The sequence below is a fragment of the Pocillopora verrucosa genome, chromosome 14, assembly GCF_036669915.1.
Source record: "Pocillopora verrucosa isolate sample1 chromosome 14, ASM3666991v2, whole genome shotgun sequence".
Classification (NCBI taxonomy): domain Eukaryota; kingdom Metazoa; phylum Cnidaria; class Anthozoa; order Scleractinia; family Pocilloporidae; genus Pocillopora; species Pocillopora verrucosa.
Window position 1 is genome coordinate 43,848 of NC_089325.1, and position 20,271 is coordinate 64,118.

Below are 20,271 nucleotides of genomic sequence, written 5' to 3' on the forward strand. Positions count from 1 at the left end.
CGTAGCTCCTATGCCAACCTTCTCACACGGTTGCAGATGACAGTACAAAATACGACCACACTCGTACAGGACGTTTTGCCCGAATGACCAACGATTTCATGCTAGTAGTGTTTTGAAATTCTAATTAAGACGAAACTAACAACTGAATTCAGTCATGCATAGAAATTCAGTGGACTTTGCAAACGTTTTCTAGAGGCATAAACTAACCTCGGGTAATCTTGCAACGGTGTGTGTTATCTCGATAATTAGGATAGCGTTGCAATTTGGTGCTTCGCATCGCTAAATTGGAAATTTTTACTCTTTTTTCTCACCACCTTCTTGCTTGAAAATTTCTCGATCCTGTTGGGAGAATTTTCGTTTAGAGCAGTCCTTAGAATGAAAGGGATTATGGGATCTCCTTAGCCGGTTGAACTTTTTGAGAAGAGTGACCCATTGATTTGTTTGTAATGTAGCGTACAGAGCCTCCTTAGTTTTGCTGGTTTTGCGTCCTTTCCAGTAAATGTGTCACTAAAAGCGGCTAAAAGCTCTTGCAAGTTTTAAATTACTGAACTCACTGTAGTTTTCCTTGCCGCTCCGTTGCATTTTACCTGTGTTTTAGCGAGGGGTTGTGCAAGACGTGATGCCATTCAAATAGTTTCCTCCTTTCGCATGATTTTTTTGATTCATTACTTTCTCCAAAGTATTTGAAAATTTTGGGTGTTTAATAAATTTTGAAGCATGTTTGTGATTGCAAGTGACTTTGATGAAGTGACAAGGGAGAAAAATAAGGAGAGCCTATATATTACGGGCGTGGATAATTATAAAATAATACTATTAAGGGGTAAGGGGTCGGGTTGTTGGACTGAAATTGGCTTATGGGAGGGGATTACACGTGAAGGAACAGGACGAAATAAATTTTCTTTCTTTTTCACAAAAAAAACAAACTAGAGATGATATCGAAATATGATTCCATGCGTTATAAGTTTTCTTATCTTGTTAATGAATCAGTGCTTTCATTGTTTAGTCCGATTAGATATAGCCCCACCTTGCTCACCCAATTTTTTAAGATCCACACGCATTGCGGACCTACTTTGCACTGGTTATGGTACAATCTTTAGTTTCCGACTCGAAGACGTTTGGCGGAAAAAAGAAAAAAAAATACACGTTAACTCACTTCTTAACATGTCTTCTTACGGAGCAACCTTAATATTAGATCAGAAGGGTTTTTACAGGGCTTTTTTTCATTTTTAGCGTCAAATAGTTTGTTTCAAACCTTGCTTAAGGTGGTATGATACCTTCAAAAAGGGAAATTTTTTACATTATTTGAAACATTTTTATTAGTCCCTCCAGTGATAACACTCACTGAGAGATATTGTTTGGCACTGTTGTTGACACCATCTGTTACTATAGCAACAGGACCACGCCCACCAAACCCTCATTTTACAGGCATCACGCCAACAACAATAACTCTATAACAAAAAATCCCATGGCTCTGAAATTTTCAGGATGTCTTATGCATAGATGGATCTGTGCAATGAACCTTAAGCATTTTATACAACATGATTATAACCATGTCAAATAATGAAAAACTTTCACATAAACAAATAATGGGCCCCTTCTGGAAAAAATTTGCCTGCCATTGAATCATCAATTTACCTTTGTACTTTGTTTTAGGTTTATTGCACAGAAACACCATTCAAGATTTTCTGTGGAAAATTTCATGAAATTATCTTAAATAGTTTTTGAACTGAACATGTTGAGCTACTCGGAGTTCTATCAAAATGCAGTTTGATGGAAAAATGCATTTACAAGTTGTATTTGGGTTTGAAAACCCTCTGTTCAATCTCTGAGCAAAGGAAGTGTCTTAAAATGCTCCAGCAGCATAAGTAACACCCTCTGCTTGTTGGTTCTTGTCTTCTTTCTTCTTTCTTTGTCCCCTTAGGACCTTTCTCCTCTTTTTCCTTTCCTCGCTGTGTTTGTACTCAGCACCACAAATTCGATCCATGTCAAGGTGCCTACACCCCTCTTCTGTGTATTTTCCTGGGGAAATTTTGAGTGCTTTTAGAAGCAGTAGAACAGTCCTTGCTCCAATATTGAAGTGGCTTATGGCATCAAACAAGCCAAATTCCAGCAAGTCAGCTCCCACGAAAACTTCCTTGGGAATGCGCTCCCACACCATTCCATTTACAGCTTCATTCTGGTTTTGGGTTTTTCCATGGAGGCATTTTTCTAACAAAGAATCTTCACTTAATCTTTGGTATACAGGTTTGACTTTTGCAATCACAGCATCAGGCAAACCAGGAGAATGTTTAAAACTGTTTCTGTCTCGCTTGAAACCACACCAGCTCGAGGGTCCAGTTGGACAGTGGGTGTGAAGATCACGCCGTTCACTTGAGGCACAATGGAAGAAACTTGCATGTATTGCCTTTCTCATTCCATTCAAGTCTCCAACATTAGAACGAATAGCAATTCCATAGTAGTTCTGAAGTTTATCAATCATGGCATCAGTGAGTTTTCCTTTCCCACCGAGAGCAGGAGTTTCTTTCTTTAGTTTTCTGAGTGCTGTGCCAACTCGTTTTTGCACATGTCCTATACATTCTTTCTTAGCAATTTGTATTCCATCTGCAGAGTAAACATCCTTGACTCTATTGTAACTTTTGCTGTCACCATCTGAATACAAGTCAGTATAACGAAGCTTGTGAGTTGCAACAGACCGTCTAAAAATACGATCTGCACCCTCTGATTCCATGGCTGGGGCAGAGCCCTTATAATTAGCTTTGCAGTTATTGTGTTCTGCCCTCCATCTATGGTACTCCTCACTGTCTTTATCTAAATGGGAGTGAAGCTGACATTTTTTACAAACTTTAGTGAGAGGTTCTGCATCCAAAACTTTACCAGTATCAATTGACATGACAATCACGCAACCATTCTGTGAAGAATATCCTCTCTTCTGCCAGGTACCGTCACATGAAACGCCACAATTCACTAAATCATCTTCACGAGCATGCTGGGCATCCCTGATTTCTTTTGCTGCACTGGACATACCATCCTTAGCAATAACTTTCACATGTTTAGCAATCGTTCTTGCATTTTTTTGATATGCCATTGCTGTTGGAGGCGGTGGCATATTCATTAATGAGCAAAATTTCTTCGCTCCACTGTGCCCTCTTCCTATCGATCTCATGGAATACACTAAACGCCTATTCGCCTCAAAACTTAAAGTCTGCTTTTTAGATGTCCAAAACTCATGTTTCCAGCCACAACTCTCGCAAAAGACTCGAAGACTCGAAGCACATCCCTTCCTTTCTAAGTGGTTTTCCGAAAGCACGATGCTGAATTCTCCACAATCAGCACACCTCATGGCAGAAAATGCCATGCCGAGTAGCTCCATGTCGACAAACCTGAAGCCCGTTAATGTTGCCTCCTCTTCGTAAGGTTCTTCAACTTTGCCAGGTTTTGATTCCATGGCATCGGACTTAAGCAAAAGCTTTTCCGAAGACACAGACTTCTTAGTATGTTGACCGAGGGTGTTCGAACCATGTGCTTCTTCTTTCGCTTCTTTCGTCCTCTTGGCATTTTCTTTCGAAGGTTTCGTGAATTGATTTCCCGAAAACTTCCTTTTAGGACGCCTTATTGCACGATGCTTCGGAGGCATGGTTGTTAACGTGAAAAAAGAACGAGAAACAGGATAAAAAACTCAAAACGTCACGCCACTAGTATTGTTGTGAATTTCGCAACGACAATTTTTCGTGTTTCGCAGGCTCATCAACTACGATGGGCTAATCGTTGTTATGTACGGGGTAACAGAGAGTCCCTTGTCACGCAACGATCGTTTTCCGGGCGAAAACAACTATTGGGGGATTGTTTCTTCACTGTAAACAAGATAAAAACAAACCTGTTGCCCCTGGCAACCAAAGACCTGGTCTCAAAAATGAGTAAATACTGGACAACAAATAACATTTTCATGAAAAATTAAACTGTGGCGTTAATACCAAGTGAAATACGGACCTTTTCCAGCAATAAAAATTTTTAGGTAAAACTTCGAAATTTTTGCCTTTTTTAAGGTATCATACCACCTTAATAGGTTATTATGCTGTGATCTTGGACAAGAATTGTATCAGAAAAACTGCGGAGTAATGTTCACTTTCTACCGCAAAACATAGATAACATGCTTTTTATAACCAGAAACCAACAATTTATTATGTTCAAAAGCAGCGACAGACCAGGAAGATTTAATTCCTACGTTAAACGAGTTAATGAATTTTCCATCTAAAGAAAATACTTGAAGTCTGTCATTATTAATATTGTCACACACGATTAGGTTGTTAAACGAGTCAATAGTTAGTTTGTTTCCAAAACAAAAGGGTTGTCCTGAACAAGATTCCTCCTTGCCAATATCATACAGATAAAGTCCTTCGTTGTTGAACACTTTGACATAGTAACATGGGTGATATAAGACAAAAAACTTGTTTTCATGATAAACAACAGAAGCCGGGTAATCAGAAGCGTGTGGTCCTTTGAAGGACTGTACTAATCCTGTACCGTCAGGGGAGAGGACCTTCACTGAGTTGTCGCCCGAGTCACACACGATCATGTGACCATCATCTCTGACAGATGGATCAATCAAATGCTGACTGATGACTTTAATGAAGTCGCCATGTTCAGTGAACAAGAACATCTTACTCAATTTAAAACGTTCTCCATGAATGACGATGACTTCATCAGATGTTGTAAATTCCACCGAAAAAGGAAACTTGATTCTCTTAGCATAAGGCCCCTTGCCTCCTATTGTTCTCAGAAATCTACATTCACGATCAAACAACTGAACTCTACGATTAAGACGTTCTGCTATGGCAATCTTTCCTGTTCTTTCATTCACTGCAATGCTATCTGGTTCTCCAAACTGTTCCGGTCCTGTCACATCTGATCTAAATGAATGAATAGCTTTGTACTGATGACCAATCGCCTGAACTCTCCAGGGACTACCAGTCCATTAACCATAATTGGCCATTAACCTCAACAGAAATGTCACGTAAGCCAACACTCCTTGGCTTGTAACGCACTACGTAGCTTCCATTCTTACAGTCATCAATTTTCGTTTCCTCCTCTTCTCCTTTTTGAGAGCGGATTATTACGGTCAGTTGGTCTTGTTCATAATACCACTGACTTCCCTTTGAATCTCGCGTAGTGACTGTAAAGTTATTTTCAGTGCCTGCTTCAGCCTCGACTAAACCTCTTCCTTCTGCCGATGACTGTGAAGGATCCGTGTTAGTCTCGAATACTTGACCCGGAACCAAGCCTCTAGGAATATTCATAGCTTCCACATTTACACAATAGACTACACGTTGAGGGTTACATATTTCAATATCTGGTGTGGTTAAAAGTTCCTCGCATCGACCAAGCACAGCATGTCCTGCTTGCAGAATTTCAGGACCGATGCTTCGTTGTACGATACCATCACCATATTCGACAGAACTCTTTAGCTGAGCCGCGAGTAACTGGACATTTCCTATTTCTGCTGCGTAATTCCTTTGTTGCGTGACTTTAATTTCTGCCAGCTTAGTTTTTACAGCCGTTTCATGTTCCTTCGCAACTCGAATAAGTTCTTGCACAACTTTCGTAACCTTCTCTTCAGCGGCGCAGATTTCTTCTTCGCTTTTATTCATGAGTTCAGTTTGCTCCGATATCTTTGACTCCACGATAACAAGTTTTTCCTTAACTCTGGCAAAGACTTGAGTCATCTGCATCTTTTGTTCTTCGGCAGCCTCCTGTAAGTCTACTAAAGAATGTTGATTATGACTCACTATACTGCACTTGTGGCAAATACAAACGCTACAGTCTTGACAATAATAATCAAGCGGTTCATTCTCGTGATATTTCTTTGCACACATGGCGGGTCTGTGCATTAACTCCTCCACATCTTGCGCTTGCAAGTTTTCGATCAAAACATTGCGATGACCTCTTGTGGCCTTCAGGCGCTGATGAGCGTCAAAACAATCCTTGCAAAGAAAGTTCTGGCAAACAAAGCAGTAGCAAGTTGCCGTGTTGTTGTCTTCACAACTGCTGCATCTCTGAGTCTCTTCGCTGCCATCTGTCAGAGCGAGGAGATCCACCAGTCGGTTGAGATGAAAAGATGTGGGAAGGCTGCCAAACGTGTCTCCGTCAGGGATCTGAAAGCAAGCCTGACAAACTGGACATTTGATCGTCGTTTCTAACTTTATTTTTGCATATCCTGCGTGTTTGTCGATACACCGCAGACAAAATGAGTGTAGACATGGCAGTGTCTTGGGATCTTTGACTGTTTCTAGACACAATGGACACTCGACTTCCTTCTTGAGGCTTGTAAACAGCTGTTGAACATCCATATCTAGCTGACTAAGTTGAGAACTGGGTGCGGTTGACACGTCACATCGCTAATCATACATAAAAGGAGATCTAGGGGAGGGATCAGTCACCTAATGAGCCCTCACCCTCTCCACCCTAGGTGTAGCCTCTAAAGTGTTTCAATGTGTTTTTTATTCTGTTTCTAGGGGCGGAGTGATTACTCATTTTTTTAAAGTTTTTCTTTTTGAGAAATGAAAGCTATGGAATCATTTATTTTTAACGCACACTTGTCGGAATAAGTTCTGTTTCGGCTCCTAAACGAGGAACAGTCATCGTCAACTTCTTGATTAAACGGCCCCGTTTGCCAACTTACACGTAAGGCTGCAGGTGACAAAATTCGACCACACTCGTACAGGACAATTTCGCACGCACGACCGACGATTCCATGCTAAAAGTGTTTTATTATTTTAATTATGAAGATGAAGTGAAGAACTGAATTCAGTTTCCACGGAAAGAAATTCAATGAACTTTGCATACGTTTTCGAGTGGCATTACCTTACCTCGGTAATCTCGGAAGGTGTGCTTTATCTCCATAATTAAAATGGAGTTGCAATTTGCTGCTTTGTACAGCTAAATTATGAAATATTACTACTTTTTCTAATCAACTTTCTGCTTGAAAATTTCTGGATGCTGCTGAGAATTTTCGTTTTGATCATTCCCGTGAGTGAGGTTTAAAGGATTTTCTAATCCAGTTTAACTTTTCAAGAAGAGTGACTGACCCATAAAGTGTCCTTTGAAAATGCTTACAAGCGGCAATTGCGCCAATCCTCCTTGTTTCTGTGTAGTAATTTTAACTATGTCTGTAATTTGTACTTAAAAAAATGATGTTAATAATAATAAAATAGAGGTGTGTATAATTATAATAGAATACAATCAAGGGGTATGGGGGTTGGGCTATTAAGACGGAACTTGGCTTGTGGGAGAGGATTATACGTGAAGGAACATGACGAAATAAATGTTCTGTGTTTTTTTCAAAAAAAAGATTCTAAAGATGATATCTAGCTATAATACCATGCATTGTGAGTTTGTTTATCTTGTTAATGAATTGATTTTTTTCATCGGTCCGATTAAATCTAATGCCACATTGTTCCAAAAATTTTAAGATCCGCACGCGTTGTGGACCTACTTTGCCCTGACTGGTGCAAACTTTAACTTCCGACTAGAAGACGTTTTAGCGGAAAAAGAGGGGAAAAAAAGCTTTTACAAGACTTTTTTGTATTTTAGCGTCAAAATAGTCTGTTTCAAACCTCGCACGGGTTATTATGCAGTGATCTATGGCGAGAAGGATTGTATAAAAGTGCCACTCCCTAACCCACTGTGTGCATCAGGTAACTGTCGTGTAAACTGAACGAATTCTGACTAAGAAAGAAGGGGATTGCATATTTTTATCCCATAAGAACAGGAGTGACAATACACCTCGTAACGTAATGCTAAGCTCCGATAGTTAAGTGGGAATAGTATACAAAATGGGAAGAGTTGGTTTCGATAGCTGCCATACAAAGACTATATACCCACTCGATTGGCGTTTGCTCGTCTTTTAATCTGTATAGAAAGAGAACCTAACGTGTAAAGGCTTATTAACAGAGATTAAATGAACTTGGCAAGACTCTCTCCTGCTCGTATTGGTTTGACAACAAGAAGAAATACGATCCACGACTAGCACGCCGCCATAGGTCTGCAGAAGGAAAAGGTAACAAAATATTACATCAGAAATTCTTTGTGCCTGAATCTATTCAATCTCCTCGGTTAAAATTTGTGTTCGCCTTGACGTCAAAGAAGTGTGCAAAACTAACTTGAAATTGCCCAATAAAGACAGAGTGCGCGAAAAATATGACAAAAAAACAAGAGCGGGAGTCGGTTCTATATCAATGCCTGCATCAGAAAGTTCTCCTTCGTCACAGCGAGTTTCAGCCGCATTAGAAATGTCACTAGGACTTCTGCCACCTGCACAGATAAAGGACAAACCACAGTCGGAAAACAGGCAATAGTCACCTCAAGTAGCAGGTGTAAATAAGATCTAACTTTGGGCTAAGGGATACTTATGTTGGTACTGTAATTTTTTTCAGAGTCGGTCTCTTTACCGTGAATCCTGTTTTTCACGTTTTTCAAGTTTTGAAAATTTCAGAACATTCGCAATTTCCCAACTTTATTCCACTCATACCACAAAAATACGTCAGGAAAAAGTAAAGGTTTGATTGTTACTAAATGTGAGAAATTTCAAATTGCTCTGAGGAGATGATGCAGCCGTTCACAACAAGGCATGGAAAACCCTGGTAAGCTCAGAATTTTTTTTATTTTTTACTACCATTGTTATCATTATCATTCAGTACTATCTTTGTATTTATCATTATTGTTATTATTATTATTTTATTACTACTTTTTTTTTTCATTTATCGTTCTAAGCTGAGAATGAATTCGCTACTTCACTTACTTTGTCCGAGGCATCCTCGTGAACGCAATGACCACAGCGTGGTGATACTTGCATCTGAAATTTACCATTAAACGAATATCGCAGAGTTTCTATCGTTAGAAAAAAATTGTCATTCAAACAAGAAAATATTATATCACATAAACTAGGTCTCAACTAATCTGAGACATCATACCTTGCATTTGACCAGTCGTCAGATCTTTTCGCCAAACTGTGTTAAAATGTAGATGAAATGTTAAATTTTTCAAAAAGTTGAGTTTGCTCAAAATTTTTAGTCACATATATCATCTAACTTTCAACCAGAACAACAAAAACAATGAAAGCTTCATCATCATCATTATCATCATCATCATCATCATCATCATCATCATCATCATCATCATCATCATCATCATCATCATCATCATCTTCAATACCAAAGTAAAATAAACAAATAAACAAACAGGCGCACAAAATTGAAATCCAGAATATTATATTTAATTACCTGTCAAGATGAGAAGCTTTTGAACAGGACACGATAAGAATAAATTTGGACACGCCTTTAAACCAGTCTTGAAAATAAAAAAAGATGTAAAATAAAAACGAATAAAAATGATAGACAAAAGGGGAATGTAGACACCTGCTTTACCCACTAAAGGGTAAAGGGTAGTTCACCAGTTCACCCACAAGGGTGGAGACTCTTGATATCTATCAGACACTTCATTCCTTTAGAGGTGTAGAACAAGGGGAAACGATGTATAATCCTAACTTTTAAAATCCATGATTCCAGGGTTATAGAAGCGTGTAGCCTTATGAAAGTATACATGACATTTCCATCAGTATTCATGAGGCGAGAAGTGCACGTCCAAGTAATCCTAGATTCACCTTCCCAAAACTGATCAGTCTTGGACAAGTCAATCCTCCAAGTAAATCTCTCATCAGCCCTCTAAACGACAAATACCCAAACAATGAAAAAAGATTTAAAGTTAGTGCCTTGCGTGGAACTCTGGAAGTATGGTGGGCGCTGATCTTTTTGACTCGCGCTACAGACTTCGCCGAAAAGCAGGGACTGCTGTGGGTCTATCATATCAGTAAAACGTCTCATTAACAGCAGCTTAAAAGTGCTTTCAACATTTACACACGCAAAGCAGTACTCCTTGTAGCTCCGTTGGTTCTGCTCAATGCGATACTTTTTATCGTTTTCTCCAGTCAGACAATTTTTTATTAACAATTCTGTAACTCGATTTATCACTCTCTTTACAGTATTTGAATCATTCCTCTGTTTGATAAATTGGTGAAAGTGATCTAAATAAGGTGACAAGAGAGACAAACATTAAGAGCTTACACATTGTAAACGTGGATATTTACAAAAGAATACTTTTTGGAGGAATGGGGGTCGGGATATTTGAATGCAAATAAGCCTGTGGGTGATTATAAGAGTTAGCACACTGAAATAGGAGGTTTTTAACAACATACGTATCATCACCCTTAAATCTATTAGGAAGAGGTAGAAAAGAAGAAAGGAGGGGTAAAAGGGAAGGGGGAGGGGTACGATGGAAGGGGGAAGGGATTAAAAGGGAACTGGAGAGGGGTAAGAGGGAAGGGGGAAGGGACTAAAGGAACTGGAAAGGGGTAAGTGGGAAGGGAGATGGGGTAAAGGGGAACGAGGGAGGGGGTAAGAGGGAAGGGGGAGTGGTAAAGGGGAATGAGGGAGGGATAAGAGGGAAGAGGGAGGGGTGAAAGGGAATAGGGGAGGGGTAAAGGGAAATGGGGGAGGGGTAAAAAAGAACAGGGGAGGGGTAAGAGGGAGGGGGGAGGAGGTGAGAGGGACCTGGAGAGAGGTAAAAAGAAAGGGTAATTGGATGTCCAGAAAATTCAGCATTAAAGATAACTTCAATAGAAACAGTCAACAAATAATTAGGCCTCCTTGCAGGCTACCCACTCTCCTTTGAAAATTCTCCTTTTGATTATTTGTGACAAAAATTGATTAAAGTTGTCGTGAGAACAGCTTCAAAAAATGAGGCCGTGAATTCTTGAATAAAACAGTTTTAATCACTCGCACACAATGCAGGTACTCTAACTGTTTAGTCACAGGGAGAGCCGACACAGCCTTGGGGTTAGTGTTTGAAGAGCGTGCTGCATACTAGTAAAAGCAACCAACTACAAGCGGGCCTCTTTGAATGAGATCTATCAACACCGATGAGGAAAAAATCTTCAAGATTCTTCTTCCAAGATTGCACAATTTTACACTAATTTCAACACCAAATCAAATACTATTTTATTTACTACTCTGAAAGATAATCACATACAGCTGATAAATGGAGACAAACGCAAAGACGACGAAAGAAAAAATGAATAAACTAAAACAAAATTAGAACAAAGTTATCTTTAAAATATTTGCAAAGTCCAATTTCCATTCTTTCTTTTTCTTTTTGAGCCCGCGAGAAATATTTCAGCGGCTGTGAAAAAAGGGCCATACCTTACAACGAAACAAAGATCACATTGAAAGAATCGCATCAGAATAACTGTTGAGCAATGTTCACTTTCTACTGCAAAACATGGATTATGTGCTTTCCATAATCGCAAACCAACAACTTATTATCTTCAAAAGCAGCGACAAACGAGGGAGATTTAATTTCTTCAATATTAAACGAGTAAACAAATTTTCCATCTAAAGAAAACACTTGAAATCTACGATTATTGTTCTTATCACACACGATCAGATTGTTAAACGCGTCAATAGTGAATGCTTTAGAAAAAAGGAATTTTCCTGCACAGAGTTCCTCCTTGCCAATATCACACAGATAAAGTCCTTCGTTGTTGAACACTTAAACATAGTTATGTGAGTTACATGAGACAAAAAACTTGTCTTCGTGATAAACAGCAGGAGCCGGGTTACTAAAATCGTGTGGTTCTCTGAAGGACTGTGCTAGTCCTGTACCGTCAGGGGAGAGGACTTTGACTGAGTTGTCGCCCCTGTCACACACGATAAAGTGACCATCATCTCTGACAGATACGGACCGAGGATCAATCAAATGCTGACTGATGACCTTAATAAAGTCGCCATGTTCAGTAAACAATGAAATCTTACTCCGTTGGAGCAGATCTCGATTTCCTCATATCTCTAACTCTGATCGGAAAAGGAGTCGCCCGAACTATCCAAGGTCTACCAGTCAGCGGTTGGCCATTTACCTCAACATAAATGCTATATAAGCCAACACTCCTTGGCTTGTAACGCACTACGTAGGTTCCATTCTTACAGTCATTAATTTTGGTTTCTTCCCCTTCTCCTTTTGGAGAGCAGATTATTACGGTCAGTTGGTCTTGTTCATTATACCACTGATTTCCCTTTGAATCTCGCGTTGTTACTGTAAGGCTAGTTTCAGTGCCTTCTTCAGCCTTGATTAAACCTCTTCCTTCTGCCGATGACTGTAAAGGATCCGTGTTAGTCTCGAATACTTGACCCGGAACCAAGCCTCTAACAGTATTCATAGCTTCCAAATTTACACAATAAACTACACGTTGAGGTTTACATACTTCAATATCCTGTGTGGTTAAAAGTTCCTCGCATCGACCAAGTACAGCATGTCCTGCTTGCAAAATTTCAGGACCGATGCTTCGTTGTACGATACCTTCGCCACATTCGACAGAACTCTTTAGCTGAGCCGCGAGTAACTGATCACTTTCTATTTTTGCTGCGTATATTCTTTGTTGCGTGACTCTAATTTCTGCCAGCTTAGTTTTTACAGCCGTTTCATGTTCCTTCGCAATTCGAATTATTTCTTGCACAGTTTTCGTAACCTTCTTTTCAGCGGCGCAGATTTCTTCTTCGCTTTGTTTCATCAGTTCAGTTTTCTCCGATATCTTTGACTCCACAGTAACAAGTTTTTCCTTAACTCTGGCAAAGACTTGCGTCATTTGCATCTTTTGTTCTTCGGCAGCCTCCTGTAAGTCTACTAAAGTATGTCGATTATGACTTACTATACTGCACTTGTGGCAAATACAAACGCTACAGTCTTGGCAATAATAATCAAGCGGTTCATTCTCGTGATATTTCTTTGTACACATGGCGGGTCTGTACATCAAGTCCTCCACATCTTGCGCTTGCAAGTTTTCGATCAAAACATTGTGATGACCTCTCGTGGCCCTCAGGCGCTGATGAGCATCAAAACAATCCTTGCAAAGAAAGTTCTGGCAAACAAAGCAGTAGCAAGTTGCCGTGTTGTTTTCTTCACAACTGCTGCATCTTTGAGCCTCTTGGCTGACATCTCTCAAAGCAAGGAGATCCACCAATCGGTTGAGATGAAAAGATGTGGGAAGGCTGCCAAACGTGTCTCCTTCGGGGATCTGAAAGCAAGCTTGACAAACTGGACATTTGATCGTCGTTTCTAACTTTCTCTTTGCATATCCTGCGTGCTTGTCGATACACTGCAGACAGAATGAGTGTAGACATGGCAGTGTCTTGGGATCTTTGACTGTTTCTAGACACAGCGGACACTCGGCTTCCTTCTTGAGATTTGTAAACAGTTGTTGCACATCCATATCTAGCTGAATAAGTTGAGAGCTGGGTGCAGTTGACACATCACATTGCTTATCATGCATAAAATGAGACTTAGCGGAGGGACCAGTCACCTAATAAGCCCTCATCCTCTCCACCCTATTCAGATTTCCAAGTGTAGCCTTTGAAGAGTTTCAATGTGTTATTACTCGGGTTCCGGCTTCGTTCTTCGTTTCGTTCAGCTGCAAACAGCAATTAAATTCTTAACACGCATGCGCGAAGTTTTGAACGCATGCGCGTGATAAATACATAGCATGGATAGCATAGTGTAATGGCTAAAGAAGAGGAGCATTTGGGGTGCAAAATCAGCATAGACACTGTGTATAATACGCTGAAAATGCATGCAAAATATGCACACAGCGTTCGCGGTTGACCCACACTAAAGGATTTCGAGCGTTTTCGGAACGGGTCGGTCCGCGAACCTTGTGAGAGATCTCTTTACGAGTGAACCTTTCATCGAGAAATATGCTATATTAAATGAACCATCTAATGTCAATCGAGAGAAGCATGAACGCAAATCACTTCGTGTTTGTAGACGTGATCGTGAACCAAGCAGAATACCAATACGAAGTTTGAAAAGTAGGAACAAGAGAATTTGTATATGCACGTATTCTTTCATATATACCCATGTCATCTACATTGTACTGTTATGTAAATGAAAAAAAAAACTATTAAATAAAACGACGTTTTAGTTGAACTGTCGTGAAAGAATTCGTCAAAGTATAAGAAAGATTAAATATCGTGCCAGTCGATATTTAACATTGTTTTCTTGTAACAAACTGATATGTTCACGTGCAAGAGTGAGGCTCATGTAGCAAATTATTGCAACTATACTGAGATAGAGACATAGAAAAAAATCCTGGTCCTCCAATATATGTTGACCCTAGCAAAACAATAGCAGCTCTCTATAGTCAAGATAATGAGTTAGTCTTAGGACAGAATGTAGGACAACAGTGTGTTGCAATGAGTTTGTGCTCTTTGCTTTAATTACAATATCACATAGGGGAGTCAGCTGACTGCGAATGATCCTGCGCAAATAATAAATATAGGAATCTATTTTACTCAAGTTTGTCACAATTAACCAGACAGGCATTTATAATGCAGTCAGAATTACCAACAGCATTACATGTGTTTGACACTGATTATCAACTGGAATACAGTGAAAGCTACTCTGGTACTGTTCACCAAGAAACTACAGTAGAGGGAGATCAGTACTGTCCCTCTTTATGAAGAGCCTTTGAGTTGCACATATCTGAAAACTACACCTATTACATAATAACACTGAGGTGTATTGCTGTTACAACCTATTGTAATAGTAATGTGGGGTTCAAAATAGTTGATTCTTGTGATTTGTATGGTAGAGGGCAGCCTCAAGATACAAGTCTTCTTCTCAAAGTACTGTCCCTTGATAGTTTTGTGCATTATTTTTCAGAGTATACTTAACAATGATATATTTGAAGTGAGGAGTACAAATTGAGAATATTCTAAAATAGAATGGTTTCTCAACACAGTGTGCATGAACCACAAACTTCAATCTAAGTTGCGCTGTAGCTCTATACTCTCTTTACTACTCTATGGTGAAACCATGTAAATACTGGAATTACAACTCATCCTCACCCACCATTGGTGACAGTAGCAAAAAAATGTGTTATAAATCAAGTTTAGAACACAGCTACTCTTTCCAAGAACTGTAGATGTTTGTGGAACTGTAGTAAATTTAGATGATTTGTTTTAAACTGAAGGACTATTAACTAATTCACTTCAAAGGAAGTCAATTCTTGAGAATGATACAATGAATAACATTGAATGCACAGAGTTTTTGATATCGTTTTTCTCTTATTGCATCAGTTGTACCTTTAAACCCACAAAAATAAAGGATTGAAATATATGCATTCCCTCATGCTTTATAATGAAAGAGACATGTCCCCTATTCAATACACAAGAAACAGAAATGGAATGGCTTCACTTGTTGATGCCATTAGAAAAATACAAGAGAAATATGATTCTCAATTTGATATATGTTCATGGAAAGTGGTTGACAGAAACGAAAGGGAAAAAATTAATGAATAACCATAGACAAAAACACCCTTGCGAAATGGCTTTTGGAATTCCTAGGAATTCCTAGGATTTTCCTAGGAATAAAGGTGTGAATTTTCACAGTAAATTTGGACTGGGAATTCCTATGAATTCCTAGGAATTCCCAACCATAACAACTCTGGTTCTAAAAACCTAGAAATTCCCAGAAATACCCAGAAATTCCAAGTTTATAGCCAACAGGACTTGGAATTCCTAGGAATTCCAACTCAGAGAACTAATGACTTTCCCTGAAAAGCTGTAAATCTAAAAAACTCCTAGGAATTTCTGGGAATTTTTGGGAATTTTTAGGAATGTTTAAGAATTACTGGGAATTTTAGAGGCTAATGATATCAAATAAATACTTTAAATAAAAAAAACCCAGCTTAAATTCAAGTATTCAATGAAATTTATTTAAAAGCTTAATTAAGGCTTACATGTAAAATATTTTTGATTAATTATTAAAATCAATGTGTGGTAATATTAGGATGGAATTTGATTTATTTTTCTTTTCTTGAAAACTTCATACAGATTAATCCTCAATTACAGCTATTCATATAAAATAGTCCTAATCAATCATTAAATTTGGTTTGACACACATTGTGAATAAAATCTGTTGATTCTTTTCCATAAAATACAATATCTTAAATTATATTTGAAAACCAAGCACTCTTGGGAGTGAAGGGGTTAATTACAGACAAATAAAATTGATTTTTTGATTAAAATCTTGTTGTAACTGTAACAATAAATTAGAATGAAGTTATCCTAAACTGCAAACTTAGCTGCTGTTTGTATTTTTTTCCTGGGCTCACAATGAGTTGGCCTTAAATGAGGTTGTCTACAAGAAGCTTGACCATTTTGTATCTGGATTCCATGACATCTGAATTTGAAAAAAATATAATATATGTAAATATATATATTAAATATATATAAATATATATAAATAAATATAAATATATATAAATATATGTAAATATATATATTAAGCTCAGACCAGGCCTTTAAGATGGCTATAAGGAAAAGGGCATTTATTGGATTCTCAAATTGAGAAATCTCTGTTATGTTGAGTGACTTTTATATTGGAGTTAGTACATCTCTCCCATAGATTTTACTAAAAGAGGGCTGAATACATTATTTTGTTTTTACCAAGGAGGGCTTCTTTATGTGATAAGGTTTGTTTAATAACAGTTCCTATTATGAATCTTGAATGTTCCCAAACGTGACTAAAGGAATCTTGAAACCTTACTGATAGATTTATTTCATTGTAAAGCATAGGCTTAAGAAACTGCGGCATGCAAGTGACCGATTCGATTCTCAGAATTATTCTAGTTTCAGTTGCGCCGAGCGACTTATGTACGCTTAATTCAACCCGTTACATTTATTCTTTTATAAGATTTTGATCACGTAACGAATATCGCAATTTTTACTCACGACAAACTTTCAAAATCGTAGCTTTACAGATGGCCACTCGACCCTTGTTTGTATCAGTCAATATGTCAACTGTTGTCCCTTCTTTTAACTCCACGGCGCCAACGACTTTCTTTTCTTTTACAACACTCACGCTGTTCTCGTTTTCCCATTGAACCACAATAAAAGCTATCTTTAGAAATGTTACATTAAGCAAAACAGTTGAGAAAAGAAACAACTTAACGCACGAACAATCAACCGATGAAAAGTACATTCAAAGATGAGCGCCAAATGGAGTCTTCTTTGTTTCGGATCACGGGTATGATCACGTGGATCTTTTAGGACTTGTCATTGGCTAGCAAGGTGAATCCGCTGGCTTGCCGATTGCAGTCTTAAGAGAAGCGCATATCTTTATTCTGACTTCTCCGACTAGTCCTCTGCTTCTAGACGATGGATACCTTGGTGATGTGAATGAATAATGATGTGAACTCACTCTATGTAGAAATAATCGACAAGAATCGATCGTACTAGAAATGCACGATTTGTGGCCGAAATTTGTTGAGGGAACAAAGACTCGAAGCTCACTTGAGTTGTGTTCATGGCAAAGGTGAGAAATAACACAAGCCAATCACAGTTTTGAATGCAACTACAAATCGTCTTTTATCCTCATATTTATAAAAGAAGGATACCACATTAGGAAGTATAAGAGACACATAGATGATCCTAGTGTACCAGTACCTAAATCTACAAAGCTTGACCGTAGCAAGCGTTCAGCAACACGTTCCAACACCGCCATCTCGATTCCTCAGTCAGTCTTTTCCACTGAACTTAAAGCAGTGGTGACAACAGAGTAGAGTGCGTCTTACAAAGGAGAAACATTTGTACAAGAGACAGAAGTAACTATATGCGATTACAGAGGTGCGTTTGAACTCTGGTCCACAAATAGTTATGCACTGTCCGAAGTATAAAACAATTTTGTTGATAGCTGACAGACAGAGAAGAACATCAAGTAAACTTTAGAGCTGTTGTTATTGAAGTGTGACTTGCGCTTTTCATTTGTATATAACGAAGAACTTGTATTTTGCACCAAAAATAAAAAGATGTGATATTGTTTGGGAGATCCAGTGATTGGGACATTTAAGAAAGTAAGTTATGAAAGGAAACTTGGTTTGTTCTTCTCACTACTAACAAGTCTTGTTGACAAATATTTTCGGATCAGAGTTTAAAGTAAATTGAAGACGTCATTTAAAAGGTGTTCTTTCTCAAAGGGAACATTGACTACCTCTGTCTTGTCAGCATGCCAAATGTTTGCAAAGTGTGTGGATGATCCACAAGTATTGGAACTCTGACAAAAATGTTTTGTAAGAATAAAAACAGCAAAACAAATTACAGCAATTAGTCACGAAAACAGAGCAAAAAACTGAAGAAAAAAAATACAGCAACAACAATCATGAAAAAAGGAAAGATTAGTTAGGTGTTGAATTTGTTTGTCTAAGGCATGAAATTTCTGCTAAAAATAATGTCAACAAAAAGTCTCTGACTGTGTTTGAGGCAACTGAGCTTGACCGTTCCAAGGTTTTCTAACAAAGGCAACCAGTAATGTAGGTTAGGGAAGTAACGTATGTTCATAACGAACAAAGTTCTGTAAGTGTAGATAACAATGTAATTATTAAAGTGCACATTACTGCGAGGATCACTTTCATTTATGTCAATGTAATTATTGTGGAAGTTCTGTACCAAGGAACAGCTAATGAATGTTTGATGATTTTGGCACATCAGTGAACATGAGACATTAATTTGCATCACAATAAAAACATTTTATGATCATGGAATCCAAGAGTCCTTTGAGGTTAGAAAGCAAATCTGTAATATGAGTACATTGGATTAATTGGCAATTTCCATTTAACATAATTGACTGCTGATTCACGAGAAAATCCATATTAATGTAGAGATTTACTAAAACTTAGTTTGAATAGCAAATTTCATGATCTTTAAGTTATTTTGAGAATTCCTAGGAATTCGCAGAAAACTGGGAATTCAGTTTGCAAGGGCAATACCATGAAGCAGTGCAGCCACCAAAGAAAAAATATTTTGGAGAAAAAACAAGTTTGAGATATGAAAAATAGACAGGAATAATTGCAGAAAAAACTGTTCCAAAATAACAAGACCTGCTAAAGATAATGGCACAACAATATAAAACTATGGATTCTGATAGAATCAAGAGTTGTTAAACAAAAAAGCACAAGAATGCAAAACAATGGATGCTGCTACAAAACAAGAAGTACTTGAGAGACACAACAAAAATATCGTATTTGTAAGAATGAAACTGTAGATTTGTGTATTGAAGAGTTTAAGAAGAGAAAAATCAAGGAAGGCCCATATTGTATTTGTTGTATATGTAACAGAACAATGTATAAAAAATCTGTCTTAAAACTCAATACAACTAGTTACCCTTCTCATTTTTAATATACTATTGTCATTTGATGGAAAAGAGGGTATCTGTAAGACTTGTCACTCTAAAGTCAATCAAGGTAGTCTTCCATGTCAAGCAAGAGTAAACAACTTATATGTAGATAACATCCCAACAAACTGGAACAAATAATAGCTCAGTGCATTGTATTTGGAAAACAATTGTTAAGCCAAAAGGATAACAGAGGAAAATTAAAGGTTCTATATGTAATGTATCAGTAAATTGTAATCAAAAATGCAACATCTTGCCTTGTCCTTCAGAAATGTCCGGTATAATTGTCATTGAGTTAAAAAGAAAACTTCATTTCAGAGGAGTACATGTTTATTTTGAAGCTGTTAGACCAGAGTTCATAATGTCAGCACTCAACTGGTTAAAAGCCACTAATCCTTTATACAAAGATATTCAAACTGATTGTTCAAACATTGGTGTAGAACTGACAAATATGACACAGGCTAATAATGATGACACCAACTTACTAGCAAATACTGTTAATAATCATTTAGAGAGTACATTTGAAAATCTAGTTATTATGGGACAACCTTTTGATGCCTGTTTTCTTGAGAATTCAAAATTGAACAGCTCTGTAGATGCTCCTTATAATAGATCAGAACTTCAAATTAAGAAGTAGAAGGCCCTTTTAATATACACAGGTCACCTGCTAGTGAGACATGTTTGCAGTTAGTTATTCCAGATTATCCCATTTTAACTGAGGAACATCAATCTGTTAACTCCAATGGTAGAGAAATCAGTACTACCATATAGCACCTGGTGAAAACAAACACCCAGTGTCTGTAATGACTGAGAAACTATGTGAGGAGCTTGCATTTCCAGTATTATTTCCAAAAGGAAGATTTGGTCATACCACAGAACAACAAATCAAATTGTCATCAGTTAGATACTTTAATGCCAGACTGCTACATCACTGTGGAAGATTTGCAACGGATCCAGAATATCTTTTCTTTGCTCATTTCATTATCAAAGAGAAAAAAGTAT

The 20,271-nt window shown here is 38.0% G+C and overlaps 1 protein-coding gene and 2 pseudogenes across 1 annotated transcript; all 3 read right to left on the minus strand.

The window, feature by feature from the left end:
• Nucleotides 1–1,284: 1,284 nt before the first annotated feature.
• On the minus strand, nt 1,285–3,979 carry LOC136278103 (uncharacterized). The gene has a single exon (XM_066161390.1). It carries the CDS (start codon nt 3,632–3,634, stop codon nt 1,844–1,846), a length of 1,791 nt encoding a protein of 596 aa, XP_066017487.1. The 5' UTR covers nt 3,635–3,979; the 3' UTR covers nt 1,285–1,843.
• Nucleotides 3,980–4,126: 147 nt separating this feature from the next.
• Nucleotides 4,127–7,015, minus strand: LOC131775696 (E3 ubiquitin-protein ligase TRIM71-like; annotated as a pseudogene).
• Nucleotides 7,016–11,036: 4,021 nt separating this feature from the next.
• On the minus strand, nt 11,037–13,505 carry LOC131779254 (E3 ubiquitin-protein ligase TRIM71-like; annotated as a pseudogene).
• Nucleotides 13,506–20,271: the final 6,766 nt, after the last annotated feature.